At 34.3% G+C, this 18,696-nt stretch overlaps 1 protein-coding gene across 15 annotated transcripts in view; it reads right to left on the bottom strand.

Moving 5' to 3' along the window:
- Positions 1-18,696, bottom strand: part of PPFIA2 (PTPRF interacting protein alpha 2) — a 329,918-nt gene that overhangs the window by 76,324 nt on the left and 234,898 nt on the right. For all 15 annotated transcript variants that reach the window (XM_035338456.1, XM_035338451.1, XM_035338479.1 and 12 more), the window contains one exon: positions 8,001-8,117. In XM_035338456.1, the coding sequence (XP_035194347.1) occupies positions 8,001-8,117 (117 nt within the window). The remainder of the gene's footprint in view (positions 1-8,000; positions 8,118-18,696) is intronic.

Genomic DNA, 18,696 nt, shown 5'->3' with positions numbered 1-18,696 from the left:
AGGAAGCTGAATTATACACATCACTTGACTTTATGAAAGCAAGAATAAAATTTAATGCTGCAAAAAGCAACATTTACTGATGCTATTTGAGATGTAAGTAAAAATGAACAGCAATAGTTACCAGATGATGCTCTTCACTAAAGTGTAGAGAGCTTTTATCCCTATTCCATTCGAATGCCTCATGCTCAAAAAGGTTTAGAAGAAAGTAAATGATATTAACACAGATACATAGCTATACAGTAGTCTAATCACAAGTGACAGTTAAACTACAAGCAAAAGTAAACTGATCATCACCCATAAAATCAGCACACAAAACAAAATCTTAAAAGCTATACCAAAACAAATAGCATTACACTGAAGATGTCACAGTGGTTGTTTGTCTCTTTATCTTTCAAGGCTATGCTCCTTCCCCAGGTTTTTCCACATCTTTTGGTCTGTGTCAGGCAGTAATCTCATAATCATTAGAGGCCTCCTCTTGAATTACTCTGAATTTTCCCAAGTCTCTAATCAACTACCAAGCCAACATTCTCTCAAATTTCTTCTCCCCCACTACTCTGCCATACTCATGTAAAAATAGCTACCTTCTCCAGCACTTTTCTCTCCAAATCTCCTCATTGTCTTGCTCTTTCTACCAAGCCATCAAAAGACTCCAGCTTTTATTACCACTTTAAAGTTCTGGGACAACTCTGCTTCCTGATCAGCTTTCAGCTCTTGTTCTTCTTTCTGATGCCTGTAATCATCTGTCATGCTCTACTCATTTTGCAAAATGGGACAGGGGGATTTAAAAAAAAAATAAGAAAAAGAAAGAGAAAAAAAGAGGTCTACCTGATGGGTGGGCATTTTTCTTCTTGGTGATAGTCCCTTCTAGAACGTCTACATTATTTCTGTTTTGTACTGTTGGAAAGAATTTCTGAGATTTCATGTAGGACAGAGAAATAATTTCCAGGTGCTTTATTAGAAGACTAGTTAGCTACCCAAAGGAAGCCATACACATGCCTGCAGGCATGGAGGCTCTCTACAGTAAGCCACCCAGCAAAGGTCAGCTAGCACAATGCTTAGAGTAAAATTCCCATAGATAGTAAGACTTCTAAAGCAGTGTTTTAACAGGACTGATTTAGGGGTTTCTGTTAGGTGAAAGGGAAAATAAGTTTCCGTGACTGAAAGACAAAAATGAGCTGACTGAAAGTCTATTGATTTATCACGTAAATAATGCAAAAGTAATGTAGCTTTTAAGTATCATAAAATGTCTATGCCACAGCATTGAGCACTAAATATTCATAATCATACAAATATATTCAGCTACTGAGCAGAACAGTACTCACAGAATACTTGCCTAAAGCCTCTTTCAGAGAGAATATTGCATATTATTCCACTAGGGACACTCCCAGCATAGGCCTGACTCCTTAGATTTATAAAGACTTGTAGTCCCAGCTGCAGATTTTTCCCATTTTTCTTTTCATTCTGAAAACTCCTTACCTTTCCAGCTGTGTCAAGCCATCAATCTTCATTAAGACTCCCTCAGCACACACTTTTAAAATTAGGGTATCAATATTAATTCAGAAAGGGTCTATTAGAAAGCCCAAATGATATCTGTACTGCTTAGGAACTAACCCATCATCTGATTTCTGATTTTTTTTTTTTTTTTTTTTTTTTTTTTTGTCTGAAGTGTATTACTTTTAAATTTAGAGTGCTTTGGGGTAAGGATTGTGTCTCCCACTATTTTATTTTTATACATCATCCTGCTAACATTTAAACAGCAAAACAAGAAGTTTTTACAACAAACTTTCTTTCAGTTACAAACATCCCTTTGATAGTAAGTGTTAAATTCTTACAGTCTTTAAAATGCTGCTTCTAATGAAGGCTGCCTGTGCCCTGCCTTCACTCCATTCTTTGCTGCTCCACTATGCTGCCAATTAAAATGAAAGAGTAAAGGAACACACATGAAATACTTTAGTAAGTAGAAACTGGAAGTTTTTGTCTTCAGCTTGCTAGAGACAGAAGTGATCTAGAAGATCCAAAAATAGTCAACTACAAAAAACTGAACAGATTCCAATAACTGCTCTGAAAGAGACCTGCTATGTTTTAGATACTATTTCCTCTTAATATTATTTGATTTGCACACACTCTTAATGTTATAGCCTACTCTGAGTTTGCTTTGGCAAAATACTTTTTATTCCTATAGGATGCAATGTCTATAACTATTGTCATTTTTAACAGATTTTAGTATTTATAAACTGCAGGCATTTCACTTAATTATTGGAATACATTAGTGTCATGACGAAGAAGAAAAAATATGATTCTTAAATAAGGTGAATGTGAGTGCCTGAGGCATATTATAAGGCAATATACCTGTTTAATACAGGTAAAAAGTAATTATATATAGGTCTGAGTTCCTTGTAGAGGAACACAGGTTATATATATAATATATATATATGTATATATATATGCATATACATACATATATATATATTATATTATATATATACATGTAATATATGTATATATATGTTATATATGTATATATATGTTATATATGTATATATATGTAATATATGTATATATATGTTATATATGTATATATACATGTAATATACATGTATTACATGTATATATACATGTAATATATGTATATATATATACATGTAATATATGTATATATAACCTATACAGGTTATAGGTACCTGTATAGGTTATATATACAGGTTATAGGCATCGAAGTGACATGTGGGATGTATATATATATATATAAAGGTAATAAATAGGGACAAATTGACTTTGTTTTGTGCTGGTGTTTATAGGCTGTCGTTACAGATGTCAGCAATTAAGTTTAAAAATAGAAACAGTGCATTTCCAAGGAGAAACATTCTGATCTACACTGCATTTATATGCTTAGCTTTCATGCCTTCAGTGTAATGAAATCTGCACAAAAATGCTTTGTCAGGCAGGAGCAATCCTGTGCACACAAGGTGTCTATGAGAAAAAAAATAGTCATTCCCCACGCAAATTAATCTCTGATGAAAATCCATTAACTTCGGAGGAATTATATCAATGATTTGTTATATGTTTGAATTAAAAGTTGTAGCATGGAACTTACTCTGGAATATTCTCCAATATAGGCCAGAAATAGGCAATGAATTTTGAAACACACTATTATAAGTGAAGGACATGCTACCATGGTTGATATGTAAGGTATACAAACATCAAAAAATGACATTTTCCAAAGTAACTTCAATTCTTTCCAATTTGCATAAGAAAATTTCTGATAACATTCCATTTTAATGAATAACTCAATTTCCATGACTTGCATGGACGCTAAAGTAAATATCAGCAAGGAATAATGACTTTATTTAAAAACAAATACTTATTCTCAGCATCTTATTTTTGGAGGTCCAGAAAGTACCACATAACGGTACCATAGTTTATACCAAGAAATGGGAACACATTGTGCCTGCTATCAGCATCTGAGACTTATTCTTATTTCTTGCTCCAATTACGTATGGTAAATTGTGCCTGAAATTTAACCACAAGCTCAGGTACACCAATTTGTCTTTAAATGTATTAATGAATATTTTAGTAAGGAAAATCTTACATTTAGGGTATCTTGACAAATTTTGCTTCAAACTGAAAGCAATTTGGGGTAAAAATATTTCCTTCCTCAACTTCTTCAATTTCCTTGAACATGATTGTTGACTGGAGATAGAGACTTTGTATTTCTCAAATAACTCATTATTTCATACACTTATATGGGCTTTCATAGTGCATTTTGACAAAAAATAAAAAAGAGTGAATCATACTGTCTTAAAATTACATGGGAAGGGGTAAATGGATGCAGAATGGGTTATGGGTTATGTGGGCATATAATATAATACACCTGGTGCTGTTTCTGGTATGTATAATTTTATTGTGAAATTATGAAAATTCATGTCCTTCTAACCTAAGGGTTGTAATAAAAAGCATCAGTGGGCTTTCTTTTTTAATGATCCTTCTCTTTATTTAATCTTATGTTCACTTTCTCAAACACTTTCTCAAAAATTCAAAACTCTACTGGTCAAAAATGTTCTCCTGCTTTTACATGATAGTCTAGTTTTCCCCATTGGCTCCTGAAACATCCTCCCAGAGCTGAGAAAACCAACCCTCATGTACTTGAGGTGGCCAATGAACTTTGGTAATCCTTTATTAACACCTTGCACGCAAGTTCCCCCAGAGGTTCTTCAGGTGCAGTCTATAGACCATTTCAGGTACAGTCTGTAGACCACTGTTACTCTCAAGAGGGGCTCATCAGTTATCACTCACTGCTGGTTGTTTTGGGCAGGAAACCATGAGAAGAGGTGCACACAGGCTGTCCCTCCTGCAGGTTGGTGAGCTCCTTCTTCAATATTTATGCCACTGCAGAGCTTCCCATCCGCCCACCTTCTTTCCTTTAAAATCCCTGCATATATCCTCCACTAGAATCCTCAGGATCACGAATGCTGCTCAGTCCCAGCTTTGCAGCTTCCCTAGCTGCTTCCCAATAGACTTACCATTTATTCACAGTGAATCCTGTCTTCCCTGGCCTTTACTTATGGGGAAATCAGGCCATCATCCTCACAGATCAAGTGAAGGATCTGGATGGCAGTAAATGGCATCCAATGGTTACAGATCTAGCTAGGAGAATATTTGATAATAGAAATGTTTGCATCTTAATTTCCATCATGGTAGGTATTCTTTTAATTTAAGTGATATAGCATAGAAGCTTTGCAGTTGTAGAGCAAAAATTTTAATGTATCTAGCTCAGGTCTCCACTAGAGAACATGGGTGACCTCACCCATTCAGTGAGCTGGCATCCATCTTCCAGTGAAAGCAACTTGCAGTGCAATCTGCAGACCGCTCTAGGTACAAAATTTAGACCCAAGAAACTGTTCAGTTTGGTTTTAAATAGGGATAATCCCATGCTGAAATCCCTAATATTTTCCTAGAGCAGCTATTTTGGAATTTTGGAAGTTTGGAATTTTTTTGGAAGTTTGGATTTTTTTAAGATCATAACTGAAAGCCATTTACTCTTTCTCTTCTTTTTCCTTTGTTTTCTAAAGCAATGAATATACCTAGTTAGTAATTCTCATTGCTTCTATTTTACTATTATTTTCTTTTGAAATGTTTCAATTATACCTGATAATGAGCCTCCGTTTATGATTGCACTCCATCACCACTAATATGATTTCTATTTCTTAAGGATTAACCATCTTGATTTACCTTACTGCTCAATTAAAAAAATATCATTATGTGCTCAGCCACTGCTTGACAGAAATCAATTTATGATATATTAGAATTATTTCTTTTTGAGCCAAATTTGTTGTCATATAAAAATGTAAAAAAAGAAAATTAATGTCCCAGAAAAGTTCTTAGACTGTTCTTTAAATCCTATGTCTAGGAAGTGCTTTAAAAAGATTTAATAACTTCCTTCAGCACCTTTTCTAAGCACTGAAGTAATATAAAATATAAAATATTTCGATGTTGCTGAAAAATGCAGTCATATTGTCTGTCTTTTTTTTTTTTTTTTTCCTCTTTCTTTCTTTTAATGGGAATATACTAATCATTCAGCGTTGCTGCTGCAAGTGAGCTGGAATCAATGATGACATCTTTTTTATAAATACACAAAAAGTTATTCCAGCTTCAGAATGGATGTTAAATTTGGGACACACTTAAATCTCCCCAAAGAGTCTAGTCTGCATGTTTTCCAGGGCTGACTAACTCTTTCTGCAGATAACTTTTACCTGAGAGATCCTCTAATGACCTATATCTGTTTGGTACTACCTGTTATCAGAATCTGAGCAAGCTCTACTTCAGTGTACATTTTACCATGTATGTACCTCCTGAGAAGTCCAAAAAGTCCTGTAGGTATTACTTAAGTTTTACTTATGTATCAACTGTGAAAAGTGGAAACCTGGAATGTAGGAACTACTCTGTCTGACTGAAACTGAACCCTGGTCTCCTGAATTAAAAGAGGGCACAAACCATGGCATCATCGATTATGTTGAAGGATATTTTAAAAGTAATGTTTAGTGTACAGGCTTAAGCTGAGTTGTTTTACAAAGTGAGGGCTTCTATTCCTAAGAAGGAATTAATGGTGGGCAGAAAGGTAATGTTAGAAAGTTAGAAAGTAGCTAGTGCAAAGGATGTGAATTGGAATGGAAAAGAATGGAACAGAAAGGAACAGAAAGGAATGGAGTAGAGTAGAATAGAGTAGAGTAGAGTAGAGTAGAGTAGAATAGAATAGAATAGAATAGAATAGAATAGAATAGAATAGAATAGAATAGAATAGTTCAGTTGAAAGGGACCTACAGAGGTCACCGATTTCAACTGCCTGACCACTTCAGGGCTAAGCACAAGTTAAAGCATGTTACTGAGGGCAATGTATAAAGAAAGGTCTTTTGAACACTGACAGGCTTGGAGCATCAACCACCTCTCTAGAAAGCCTGTTTCAGTGTTTGATCACCCTCACGGTAAAGAATTTTTTCCTAATGTCTGGTCTGAACCTCCCTGCTGCAGCCTTTTGACATTCCCACGCCTCCTAACTAGAGGTCACTGGTAGATCCAGTGTCAACATAGAATCTTGTGGTCTCCCTATTCATAATGCTTTCATTACTATAAGGAGCAAAAGAACAAGCCTTTAATTAATCTCAACAATAAAAGCTTAGGTAGTTTTAGGAAGTGTAGAATTTTTCTGGATGTAATGATCTAAAAAAAATTCATTCTTAATGATATGTTACTCTGGCTTTTCAGTCTTGTTTCATGAATATGCAGGACATAACATCTAAATGACAGATATTCTTATTTCCTCTTAGTTCTGCTTATAGCGAAAGAAGTAAGTTGGAGATTTAGTTGCATTTAAAAGCACAGGTGAGGTGGATTTTTTTTTAATTTATTTTTTTTTAATTGTAGATGTGTCAAACGGTAAGGTACAAGGAAAAAGAAAAAAGGTGAACAGTATTTACTAAGTGTTTCTCAACCACATAGATAACTTGAAAAATATGCATACATAGTAAACTATAGTAAACTGAAAAACATTTAAACTAATGCTTTCGGTGCAAGTACACTCTAGTAAATTGGATTACCTGTAAACTAAATAAGTAATAATGAGTATTATTTTTATAAGTATGATTTATGCCACTGTTCATCATGTCATTATAAAAATACACAATTAGAAATCCAAGCAGCAACTTTATTCAGTTCAGCTATCTGCAAAATGTTATATTATGCTTGCATATTAATTTAATTTCAAGAGAATCAAGAGAAGTGAATCAAGAGAAGATAAGCAACTTGGTTTTATCCATCTGGAAAACTAAGATTCAGAGGAAATCCTTATTTCTAAATCAGACATTCTCTAACTTGTCTTTGTTGTTCAGCCTTAAATGGGCAAATAACCTAACTTCTATACAGCAATTTTGTATTGAAAGAATGTTAATTAATATGCTTTTCACTTTTCTCTATATGGGCAATGATATAAACCTGCAACCTGACAATGCATAACACAGAGGAAAATGTGTTTTTCTAGTTTTTAGGTCTCTTTGTCATTCTCTGATGGACTACATTGGCAGCAGTTTTTTCATATATGCCCTTTATGCATACATGCCCTAGTATGTATATATAATTACACCTTGCTCTTCTGCCTATGACATAGGGAGGACCACTCAGGAGATGCTATCCTAACTGCTTTTTGAAAAACAACTAAAAAAAAAAATTAAAAAAAAACAATCAAAGTTTACTATAATCTGTAGGCCTAACTCAATATCTGATCAGAGAGCTAAGACCTGCCCATTTGCACTTGCTTTTCATGTGAACAAATTCATTGTTTGGCATTGGTTTCAGTGGGCAGACAATATTGTAAATAGAAATCCCATAAAATATTCACATTATACTTACAATAGATTCACATTACGCTTACACTATATTCACATTACAGTGTTACACTGAATCAGTTCTTATGTAGATTGTGTGCTCCAACGAAAACTAATATTTTATACCTTTTCATGAACCTTTTGCCCTGGCTCCATTCCTTCAATGTGCTCTGATTCAGCAGGCCCTTCACCAGCTGCAATTTTCCTTTGAATGTGTGCATTTTGTTCACGCAAAGCTACAATCTGCAAAAGATAGAAAGGAAATGGTCATATGTATAAGAAAACCAAAAATCACTTAGCAGGTGGTTTGTTAAATCTAGTGACATTTTGATACCAAATCGGTAGCATCTGCAATATTAGGTCTATACATGCAGAGAGGTTTAAAAGAAAACAAACACAACAAAAAAAGCAAATAAACTTGTATTACTAATGATTAAGGAGCATTAAGGATACAAAGGAATGACAGAATGTCAGGATATTCAACATTATGTCTTGCTTTATCTTCTATCTTATTCTTTCACATTGAACACAATGGTTACCAAACTAGCATTACAGAACAGAGCCAAAAGACTATGAAAGAAAAACAAGTGATGTAAAATGAAATTCTAGTTTTATCAACTTTCCAGCACTTAGTAACTGTAACATGAATTTTAAGGGCTTTTTCTTAAGAAAAACATGTACATAAAAGTCCTAAATGTGGTATTCAATGACTATTTTAGTGCAGATACAAGTAGGATTTTTTTTTTCTTTTTTCATATTAAAGATACTGCTTCATTTATTTTTAGTGATATAAAAAATCCCACACAGTTACTGGAAAATAAGCAGCTTTCTCTTTGCAATATCTACTTTCATGAGCATATATAACAAGTGGTTTACCGAATGGATAGCATTGTGTATTACAGTGGAATACTAGTATGATGGGTAGATGCTGTTTTTTGGAAAGCTAGTGTAAATGTAAAGACTTCTATTGCTGTATTATATATATGCATTAATCCTGAGTCAAAAACACCCTAAAATGCTTCCCTGTCCCGAAAGAATAAAGCATGTTGTAGTAGGGAAGACCTAAGTCAGTACTACTTGGTAAGCATGTTCAGCAGTTAGGAATTTGTGGGACTTGAAGTAACTCGTAGATGGAAATCTACATTAAAAATATATATGTACTTTGGTCTGAATAATTTATTTTGACAGTTTTTTTTTTTTTTTTTGTGGGGGGGGAGTGTTTCAAATTTTACTTTTAATTTATATTTAAGTTATGATTGTAATGATATTTGAATCAGTTCTGGCCAGCATTTGAGATCTGAGGGACACATTACTTTACATAATTCTTCCTTAATATAAATGTGGAAAAGTGTTTTGAGTCAGGCAGTTTCACTCCTCACTGATTTTCAAGTTACAGCCCTTGATGCATTTGTGTGATTTCCACTGGTTTCAGTGTCAAGACCAAGACTGAAGGGCAAAATTTCACCCACAACAATTATATGAAAATATAAAAGAGTGGGAATTAAAATTGTGCGAGACAATATGTGTCTTCTGGGAACGTACAAATACACTGTGCTTTAAAATTTTTGCCTCAGAAAATCTTTATAATCTCATTAGCAGTGATTCCTTTTGTATAGTCATTGGTAATTTAAAAATTTAAAAACTTTTTCAGTGAATAGCTCAACTATTTTTATTTATTTATTTATTTGGTATGATGCAAATAGTTCTTAAACCTAAACTAAAGAAATAATGGTTTACAGCAAGAAAAATTAGCTAATAAAATTAGCTAATAAGACTATAAGTGACTTTCAAGTAGCTTAAAGGAGATACTTCATAGTATATATTACAAAATGATTTACAGAAAGTAACTGTACATTACATGAAATAAATGTAAAATCACGGCATATCTTAACTCTCAGCTGGCAATAGATCTGGAGTTTCGTACGATGATCATATTGACCCATTAAAATGCAGACTTCACTATGACATCATCTTGATTTATCACCTATTTCTACAAATCCTTAATCAACCTTCACATCAGTAAAAACATGGTGTAAACATGATTACAAAATTTTATCATTTCTTCACACATTCCACAACAACAGTTTGTTTTTTATTTATATTTTTCCTTTTTTGGTATTTAGATACCCTTGGACCACCACTTTCAAAATAACTAACTAAATAAAATTATACCCTCAAAGTGAAATGCAAACAAAAACATCTAACATTGTATACTATTATTTGGGGGGATTCACTTAATTTTGAATACTTAGGAACAATGTCTTTGCCAAAAATCCCTCATTTTTAAGGCTAATTGTTACAATGTTTTTGTTACTTAAAAGGATACAGAGTAACACTATGCAGGAGAAGCATGAAGTTTCAAGTCTGGCCCATCTTAAAAGTATCAGCTCTAGTGGTCATGTAGTAGTTCTAAGTTGTGAAGAACTACACAGCTAATTTGCTTTCATACTTGTTCTCTCTTCTTGATTTAATGAATAAATTAATTCAGAATTAATGATCCTAAGACAGCATGGAAACTGTCCTTCTGTTGCCTTACAAATAAAAATGATTTTTTACTTTTCACTTTGTTAAAGGAGAGGGTTTTTTATTATTATCACACTTGAATTTATTACTTATTTCTCATTTAACTTGGACTTTTTAAAGTGTGCAACATATTTACAGATGTGCTAATTTAGTCACTGAAAAAAATATCTTACTTTCTACACAGGTAGTCACACCAAAACATGGCTGTATGGGTTATGAGGATGTATGAATTAGGTGCAGGCGAAGATACAGATGACTCAAGTTTTAACCTAGGAAGCCTCTAAATCTTCTCAAAATTCTGATGATCATTACAACAACAGATAATAATATTACAGATCTAGGTAAGTGACTGATGGTTCAGTATTGATAAAACTCAGTAGAACTGCTTCTGAGAAATAAGAACATACATATTCCTTATATTTATGCTTTTATGTTTATGCAATCCAGCTTAACATATCTCTTACAAAGTATACAATGAGCTTTTGTAGACAATAAGCTATTGGAGACAATATGTCTACAATAAGCTTTTCAACTACCTACGTATTATTTAACCCTATAAGGCAATAATTTTTGATATAATTCTTAATGGTTTTCATGCTAAATTCTATTTTGAAAAGGAAAAGGGTAATATTCTTGAGGATGAAGTCATATGTGCTTAAATTAAATTAACAGAAGACATTAATAAAAATAAATGTGCATGAATACCATCGTAATTATTGAAAACTGGACAGTCAGCCTTGGGTTCAAGTCCAAGTACTACCTCCTAAAATAAGTTCAAACATATAACATAGTTTTTTCCTCATTAGCTTCTGAATGTGGTCCTCAAATCTTTAGATTACTTTTCTAAATCACTATTACAGACATTATTTTCCCATTTAGCACACATGCAAAGCTTTTGACCTGGACCACAGTAACACATTTCAACATCACTCAAATCTGAAATGAGTGTAAAATTGCAGAAATGCTAGTACTCCCATAGTTAAGTCCTAAGATAGCTTTCTATCTTAACTCTAAATTTGGATCCCTGCTAACTTTACCAAACTCAGTCAAGTAAATTGAAAATTCAAAATAATATATATATTATATATATATATATATATATATATATATGATTTAGAAGAATGGAAAAGAGTTGTGGATTTAAATTTAAATCTAGAGTACTTGTTTTGGAACTTTCTAAATGCTGTGGCTTAATCCAATGAAGATACCCTAAAACCTAAAAAATGTTCCTTAACCTTGCTTTCTTCTCACAGGCATGTTGATCTCTACAGACTTTTGTACAGTTCTCTACTTTCTGTGAGGCTATTCATTACCTCATTATAATTTCAGGCTTCAGATAACTAATTTACTGTGAACACAATATAAGAGTGATTTTGTAGTTGACAGCTCAGGGTGCCTCAGAGCTTGGAAGCTGGAGAACATTGCTGGGTGTGTTAGACAGTAAGATTTGGAGTGAATCAGAGAATACTGACTGGTAAGGGACCAGATAAAACAGAGCCCTTGCCATTAGGCTTATAAATGTTCTGACATCCTTAGGGAGAAGCCATTGTTACTATTAATGTGTATCTTACACTATAAATTACAAGAAGAATATTCTGGGTACCTTTCCTACCCTTAAAAACTTTTTCTTGAAATCCTGGTCTGTGACCCCACAACACAGCATATTCTACTTAGGGCAAAAATGCCCTTAGGTATCCCGTATCATCCATTGACTTAAGGCACAAATACAATAGCTGAGCTGAAAATCTTGAATTTATCTGGCTGGCACAGAGCAGGATAACTGAAAAGCTAAAGTGCTGAATGCTGAGATTAAAGTGGTTATCTGATTCTTTCTGTAAAATCTGGAGAGAGAAACACTGTCAGCAGATCTTCTGTGTCTGAAAGAGGTGGGATGAACAACATGTATATCTTTCCTCCTGACTGAAAACACATGATTATCTTAAATTTAGGTGCTTCCATTATGATGGCTAAATAGAAGCAAAATTAATTCCATCAAGGAAGTGAAGAAATTCGAGGAAAAAAAATCATGTTATGAACCAAAAAGTATGCTGCTGGTATAGTATTATACTATAGTATAGCATTACCATAATATATACACAATATATTGCTATACTATACCATTGTTATACTATATACACTATATACCATGTATTATTATACTATATATACCTATGGGTGCTGGTTGACAAGAAGCATGTCACGAGCTGTTGATGTGTGCTTGCTGCACGGAAAGCCAACTGTATCCTGGGCTGCATCAAAAGAAGCATGGCCAGCAGCAGGTTGAGGGATGTGATTCTCCCCCTCGACTCTGCTCCTTTGAGATCCCACTCTTGCAATCAGCTCTGGGACCAGAGCACAATAAGGAAATAGACATATTGGAACAAGTCCAGAGGAGGCCCACAAAGGTGACCAGAGGGCTGCAAAGAGAGGCTGAGAGAGTCGGGGTTGTTCAACCTGGAGTAGAGAAGGCTCCAGGGAGACCTTATAGCTGCCTTCCAGTACCTAAAGGGGGCCTACAGGAAAGCTGGAGAGGGACTCTTTGTCAGGGAGTGAAGTGACAGGACAATGAATAATGGCTTTAAATTAAAAAAGGGTAGGTTTAGATTAGAGATTAGGAGGAAATTCTTCACTGTGAGGGTGGTGAAACACTGGAACAGGTTGCCCAGAGAAGCTGTGGATGCCCCATCCATAGAAGTGTTCAAGGCCAAGTTGGATGTTCAAGGCCAACCTGGTCTAGCATGAGGTGTCCCTGTGATGGCAGGGGGTTGGAATTAGATGATGTTTAGGGTCCCTTCCAACCCAAACCATTCTATGATTCCATATCATAGTATAATATAGTATAGTTGGTCCTGCCCACTCCTTAGATGTGGTGGGGAAAATTGCTCCAGTTACCTCATGGATGCTTTTTTCCTCTCAGTGTGTATAACAGTACAGACAAATAAATATAGTTATATGCTTTCAAAAGTATAAGGCCTCTATGTAGGCTAAATCAAATACTATTCTAATTTTTAAATAGTTGCATAATCAATTTCTCTATTGACTTTTTCTTCAATGTTTTTGCTATTTGAATTGTATTTAAAACCATCTGCCAGTAAAGGATTTAAATGTAATTACTGTAATCACCTTGTTTTAATTTTGTTTTCCATGGAATGTATACTTGTATGTAGAGATATAAAGATATTTAAATTAATTAATAAGCACATAAAGCTAAAATATTACAGGTGTTTATTTTTGTAGGATTCTTTCTGATATTTAAAACAGTGATAAATATTTTTGACTTAATTATTTCATTTTTATACTTTGAAGTTTTTAATTTATTAACTTTACAAGTTTTAGAACTAGTTAAATATAATTTTTGTGGATAGCAGAAGCTCTGAACAACATATATAGTGTTAGACAGTCTCCTGAAAACAGTAAGAAGCTGGATCACTTAAAGAATGTTAGATCATTTTTGGTGTCAAAATGCCAAAGACTTTAGGCCTTTGAAAAGCTAAGTTTTATATACTTTTCCTACCTTAAACAATTGAACTGGTTTCTCTGATCTTTCAACATTGAAACAAATCTGTTCTAGCCAATTAAACTCTGATTACCATTTTTTACTTTGCTACAGTTGACAGACCTACGAGGTTTTTATTTTTATTTTTATTATTTTTATATTTTTCTTAAATTGAAATAGCGCAGTCAAAAATGTGTTTCTTTCTACATGGATGGTATGATAAGCCAAACTTCTTGTGAATATATTATGTCAGTTTTCCATCCAGATCTTTTCTAAGTCTTTCAGAGAGAAGTGAAACTACTTGGATGTCCTCCTACATTATTTTATCATAACAGTCTATATTTAAACAGTGTTAAATATCAGATTTCAGTCTACTGAGAATATAATTTAGACTCCCAGTCCATGTTTTAACTTTGCTTTAATTTTGAGAGGGATAGCTTATGTGAAGGTTTAATCAATGTCTATCATTTAATATGGTAATAATTAGGTGTAGTGCATGGAACAAAAAGGATGCTTAGAGATTGGGGTGGTTTCTTATGCCTTCTGCCTAAATGGAATTTAAATCCTAATTCATAAACATAAATGCACTTTTTTCAAATTATATTTCTAATTTGTATTAATCCCAACACATCATTTCAGAAGCCACTGGTTAGACCTTTAAGAGACATTTAAATAAGATGATTGATCGAAATTATTTTAATTGTACTATGATGGAATAATGACAGGATTTGTCATTATTAATATTTTATTTTAGTTATAAGGATAGAAATGCATGTGAATTTTCTTGACATTTTATATATAACTTCTGAAAAGAATTATAATGGTTATCAGTCTTGTGTATCATCAGGATCTTGTATTAACAACACACTGTATTTCTTTCACTCTTTGATGGAGAGTAGACAGCATGGAATGTACACCTGCAAAATCTTTTCATTAAAAAACAAATTGAACCTTTTGTGAATCTGAGTAAAAGCTAGGTATTATGAAAAGAGAACTTGTCATGGGACATTTAAAACCAAACAAAGGCAATTATGTCATATTTTATGTGTTCCTCAGGGCAGGTTTAGAAAGGATGCCCCTCATTCAATAGGGGTCACCTGCATGCCTGCAATAAATTGTAAGAACAAGACTTGCATAAAAACCTCATATATGTCAAAATATTAATTTTAATTGTATTTCTCCTTGAGTAAAATAAATCTTTTAATAATTCTGTTCAAAAGACACTTTCAATATTTAATTAGAAAGCCACTGGATAGTTTCAAATTTTACTGCAATTTTAATGACTCTGTCAGCTGGGGTTTGACAGATTTAGGTGCAGTACTTTAAGACATTTGTGCCTACATCCTCGTGGTCTGAGTTTATCAGCGGGATATCAGAAGCAGCATAAGTGCATGCCCAGGAGATGCCATTCACAACTTCACACTTGTGTGATGCAAGACCAGGAATGCTGATATCCAAGGCACAGAAATGCATTCTCCGTTATAAGGGCAGGGAATGTTATAATTTTGGATTGGTAGCTAAAAATGACTGCTTCCACTGCTCTAAGAGATCATATTTGGTTCTAAGCCTCTACAGATCTAGTACCTACAAAAGTATCTCTATCACTTTCTTTGCTGTGATACTTAACTCCTTGTAATCATTAATTCACTTGTCTTTACAACTGCCCTCACAATGGAAGATTAAAATACTAGTGGTCCAGATACTTCAAGAATGATATTTATGTTAGGAACATATTTTGTGTTGGAGACAGAGACTAAATACTCTTCAAAGTACAGAAGAAATCTATTCACAGGTAACGGGACAAATATTTGAAATTTCTTAGCAGATTGCTCCAATCTACAAAGTTAGTGCAATTTGCAAACCAAAAGCAAAACAATTTATCAAAGTGGTATCTTTCTATCCACTGCTTTCCTGTTTATACTCCTTTTTATCCCTCTCCTGTGTAATCACTTTCAGCCTCATGATTGCTGAATTGTAGCAATTATAGTCCTGCATAGTGTATGTACATTTACCTTCATTTTCTTTCCATATATTCACAACACTGGATTCACAACCTAAATTACTGTTAGGTTGCAAGACAGACAGCTCATGAAATCTCACGTAAAAACTCTGTATAGGTATATAAATCTCCCTTTAGAATATAGTCACAAGTGATGTGAATGAGCAGTTACATTTTTCCTATAAATAAAAACTTTATTGAGATTTTAAATCTTTTTCTGTCAAGAAGATTAGCTATTTCTAGTCTATAAACATATTCCAACTGAAAACTTCAATTTTTAATGATGCCTGAAGACCTGGGGGAAACCTAACATTCATTCATATGAGTATTGCTCAAGTCCCTGTGCATTTGTTTATGCCCTGGCATGTGATAAGAAACCAGGCAGGAAAGGCAAAATCATGACCCAAAGAGTATTCCCTTAGACACAGCAGTGGTTCTTGTTTCTGGGGGAGAGGCCATCACAGCCTTAGCACTGCTAGCTCAGTGAAGAGACTAGAGATCAAAATGGACTAATCTGCTAAAAGAGTTATAAGAGGCACTGGCAGCAATTGCCAGCTGCGGCAGCTGCTGGGCACTGAGATTACCTGAGGGATGGCTCTGCCATAAGAAAAGGATGGCTGAATGCCCAGGGCAAGCAGTGGGAGTCTGAGGGCATGGCAGGTCTACTTCGAGGCCTGCCAGGCAATGCCAGGTCTGTGTTAGGTCTCTGGTATTTCACATCCACTTTCTCTGTGTAAATTTTGGCACAATAAAACATATTTTGCATGGAAGAAACCAATTCTAAGTTACATCATGTTGTTACTGTTCGCAAGCTCTGGGAGGAAACCTTGCATGTGCCAAGCCACGGAGTCCTCCAGCTAAGAGCACAACAGCAGTTGCAACCACAGGCCTGTAGGAAGGCAGCTGGATCACAGGCTCTCACCATGAGAAGCACAGGTACCAACCCAGCACCTACTGTGCTGAAAAGTCATACTTGGAGCACTGCAAAATGTTCTCTGAATTAGCAGCTTGATCCATGTTTCAACAAGAACTGTTTCATTTCAGTACCTACAACTGTGATACAATGCACCATCTTAGGTTATTTTGACAGATATTCAGATCCCTGCCATCTAAACCTTCACAAGGAATCTTTTTCTTAATACAAACTTCCAAATAATTCACATTACTCAACCAACTCTATTTAGTCGTCCAATAATGATGATTTTCTTAGCTTGTCATAAAGATCAACACTTTAAAACATTTCCAAAATTGCAGGTGATTGAGGGAAGAGCAATGTGAAGTTTCTTCTGGCCAGTAGCTCCTGTTGCACTGCAAGTGCTCTCTCTGGCATCATGGTTAGCAATAGACCACAAAATGAGAGGTATCATCGTGTGAACTGACTTACAGTCTAACAGTTTAAATTCCACACAGAAAATGAGAAAGATGTTGACTTAACTACATGATTTACCACAAATTCTGATTTGCTCCATTTTTTATATTGATCAAAGGAAGAGTCCAAACAGGAAGTTTGCCTCATCCTTGAGTAAGAGTATTCTAGTGAGAGTAATGAGACCACCAAAGTCCTCCTGAAAAACACAGGGAGGATGTGTGTGTGACTTAACCACCTTTTCACCATTTACTAGACAACAGCAGCTCAAGCTCTAAGATTTGCCACCTTTTATCAAATAATGAAAACTTCACCTACTGAAGTGTGTGACTTTGGTAGATGGGATAAAGAAATCCCTGAAGGCAGATAACAATTAATTTTTATTAACAGAAAAGGAAAATATTTCCAGTGAAAAACATGAAATGAAAAAAAGTATAAAAATCAGTTGTTCATTCCATTTAACCAAACCTGAAACTCCATTTTGGTTGCAGGTTGTGTTTTTGGAATTTCTGTTGTGACTTCACACATTCTAAAATCTCAGTAGTTGTGAACTTCCTTTTAACACTGGAATTTAAATTTTTCATCAAATTTTGGTCTCATAGATCAATACTATTTTACTTGGTAAAGACTGTTTGAAGCCACAGTTCAAACGTTTCTGATTAGTTAATAGTAGATGCAATTGAGTAACAGATTCAAGAATTAAAAGTGAAATAAATAAACTAAACCAATGGATTTTAGTTTCCATTGTGACATGGCTATTTATCTTCATAAAGGATCTGCAGGATCCTTAACCCCTTCTCACAGGATCTGCAATACGTATCCACACATTAAAATACATAGCTCTAAAATCTTAAACATGACAGCAATTTTGTACTGCTTCTGAAAATCTATTTTTTTTTTTTTTTTTTTAATCACAAATACTACCTAAAACCAGCAACTTTAACTATTTAGTTAATGGAATAGTTTAACTTCAACTAACAGCACCAACTATTTAATCTATTCTTCTCCCCACTTCCTGGCCATATAGCTCTAATGGATTCCAGTCCACCCTTTTATTTCAGAAAATCTGTTCTGCAGTCACCAGTAAGGGGACAAGCAGGATTACTCTTCCACCACTGTGGTCTCTTACTATGGATCTCCAGGCCATTTCCAAGGAGCAGAATCATTAAAGGTTCATAGTACCTTGTTTTTTGTGTAAGGCTGATGAGTGGTTTTAGAAGGGTTGATCTTAAGAAAAGACCCACTGTCTGATGCATCTGCTTTGTAAATTACTGAGACAAAGACATTATAACAATGTGCCTCTGTGTAGCTTTCTTTCCCCATAACTTGCCTAATAAAATCATTCCTTTCCTTTCCTTTCCTTTCCTTTCCTTTCCTTTCCTTTCCTTTCCTTTCCTTTCCTTTCCTTTCCTTTCCTTTCCTTTCCTTTCCTTTCCTT

Source organism: Oxyura jamaicensis, chromosome 1 (assembly GCF_011077185.1).
Source record: "Oxyura jamaicensis isolate SHBP4307 breed ruddy duck chromosome 1, BPBGC_Ojam_1.0, whole genome shotgun sequence".
Classification (NCBI taxonomy): Eukaryota; Metazoa; Chordata; class Aves; order Anseriformes; family Anatidae; genus Oxyura; species Oxyura jamaicensis.
Note: the sequence above shows the minus strand (reverse complement) of the source record. Positions and strands in the feature narration are given on the sequence as shown.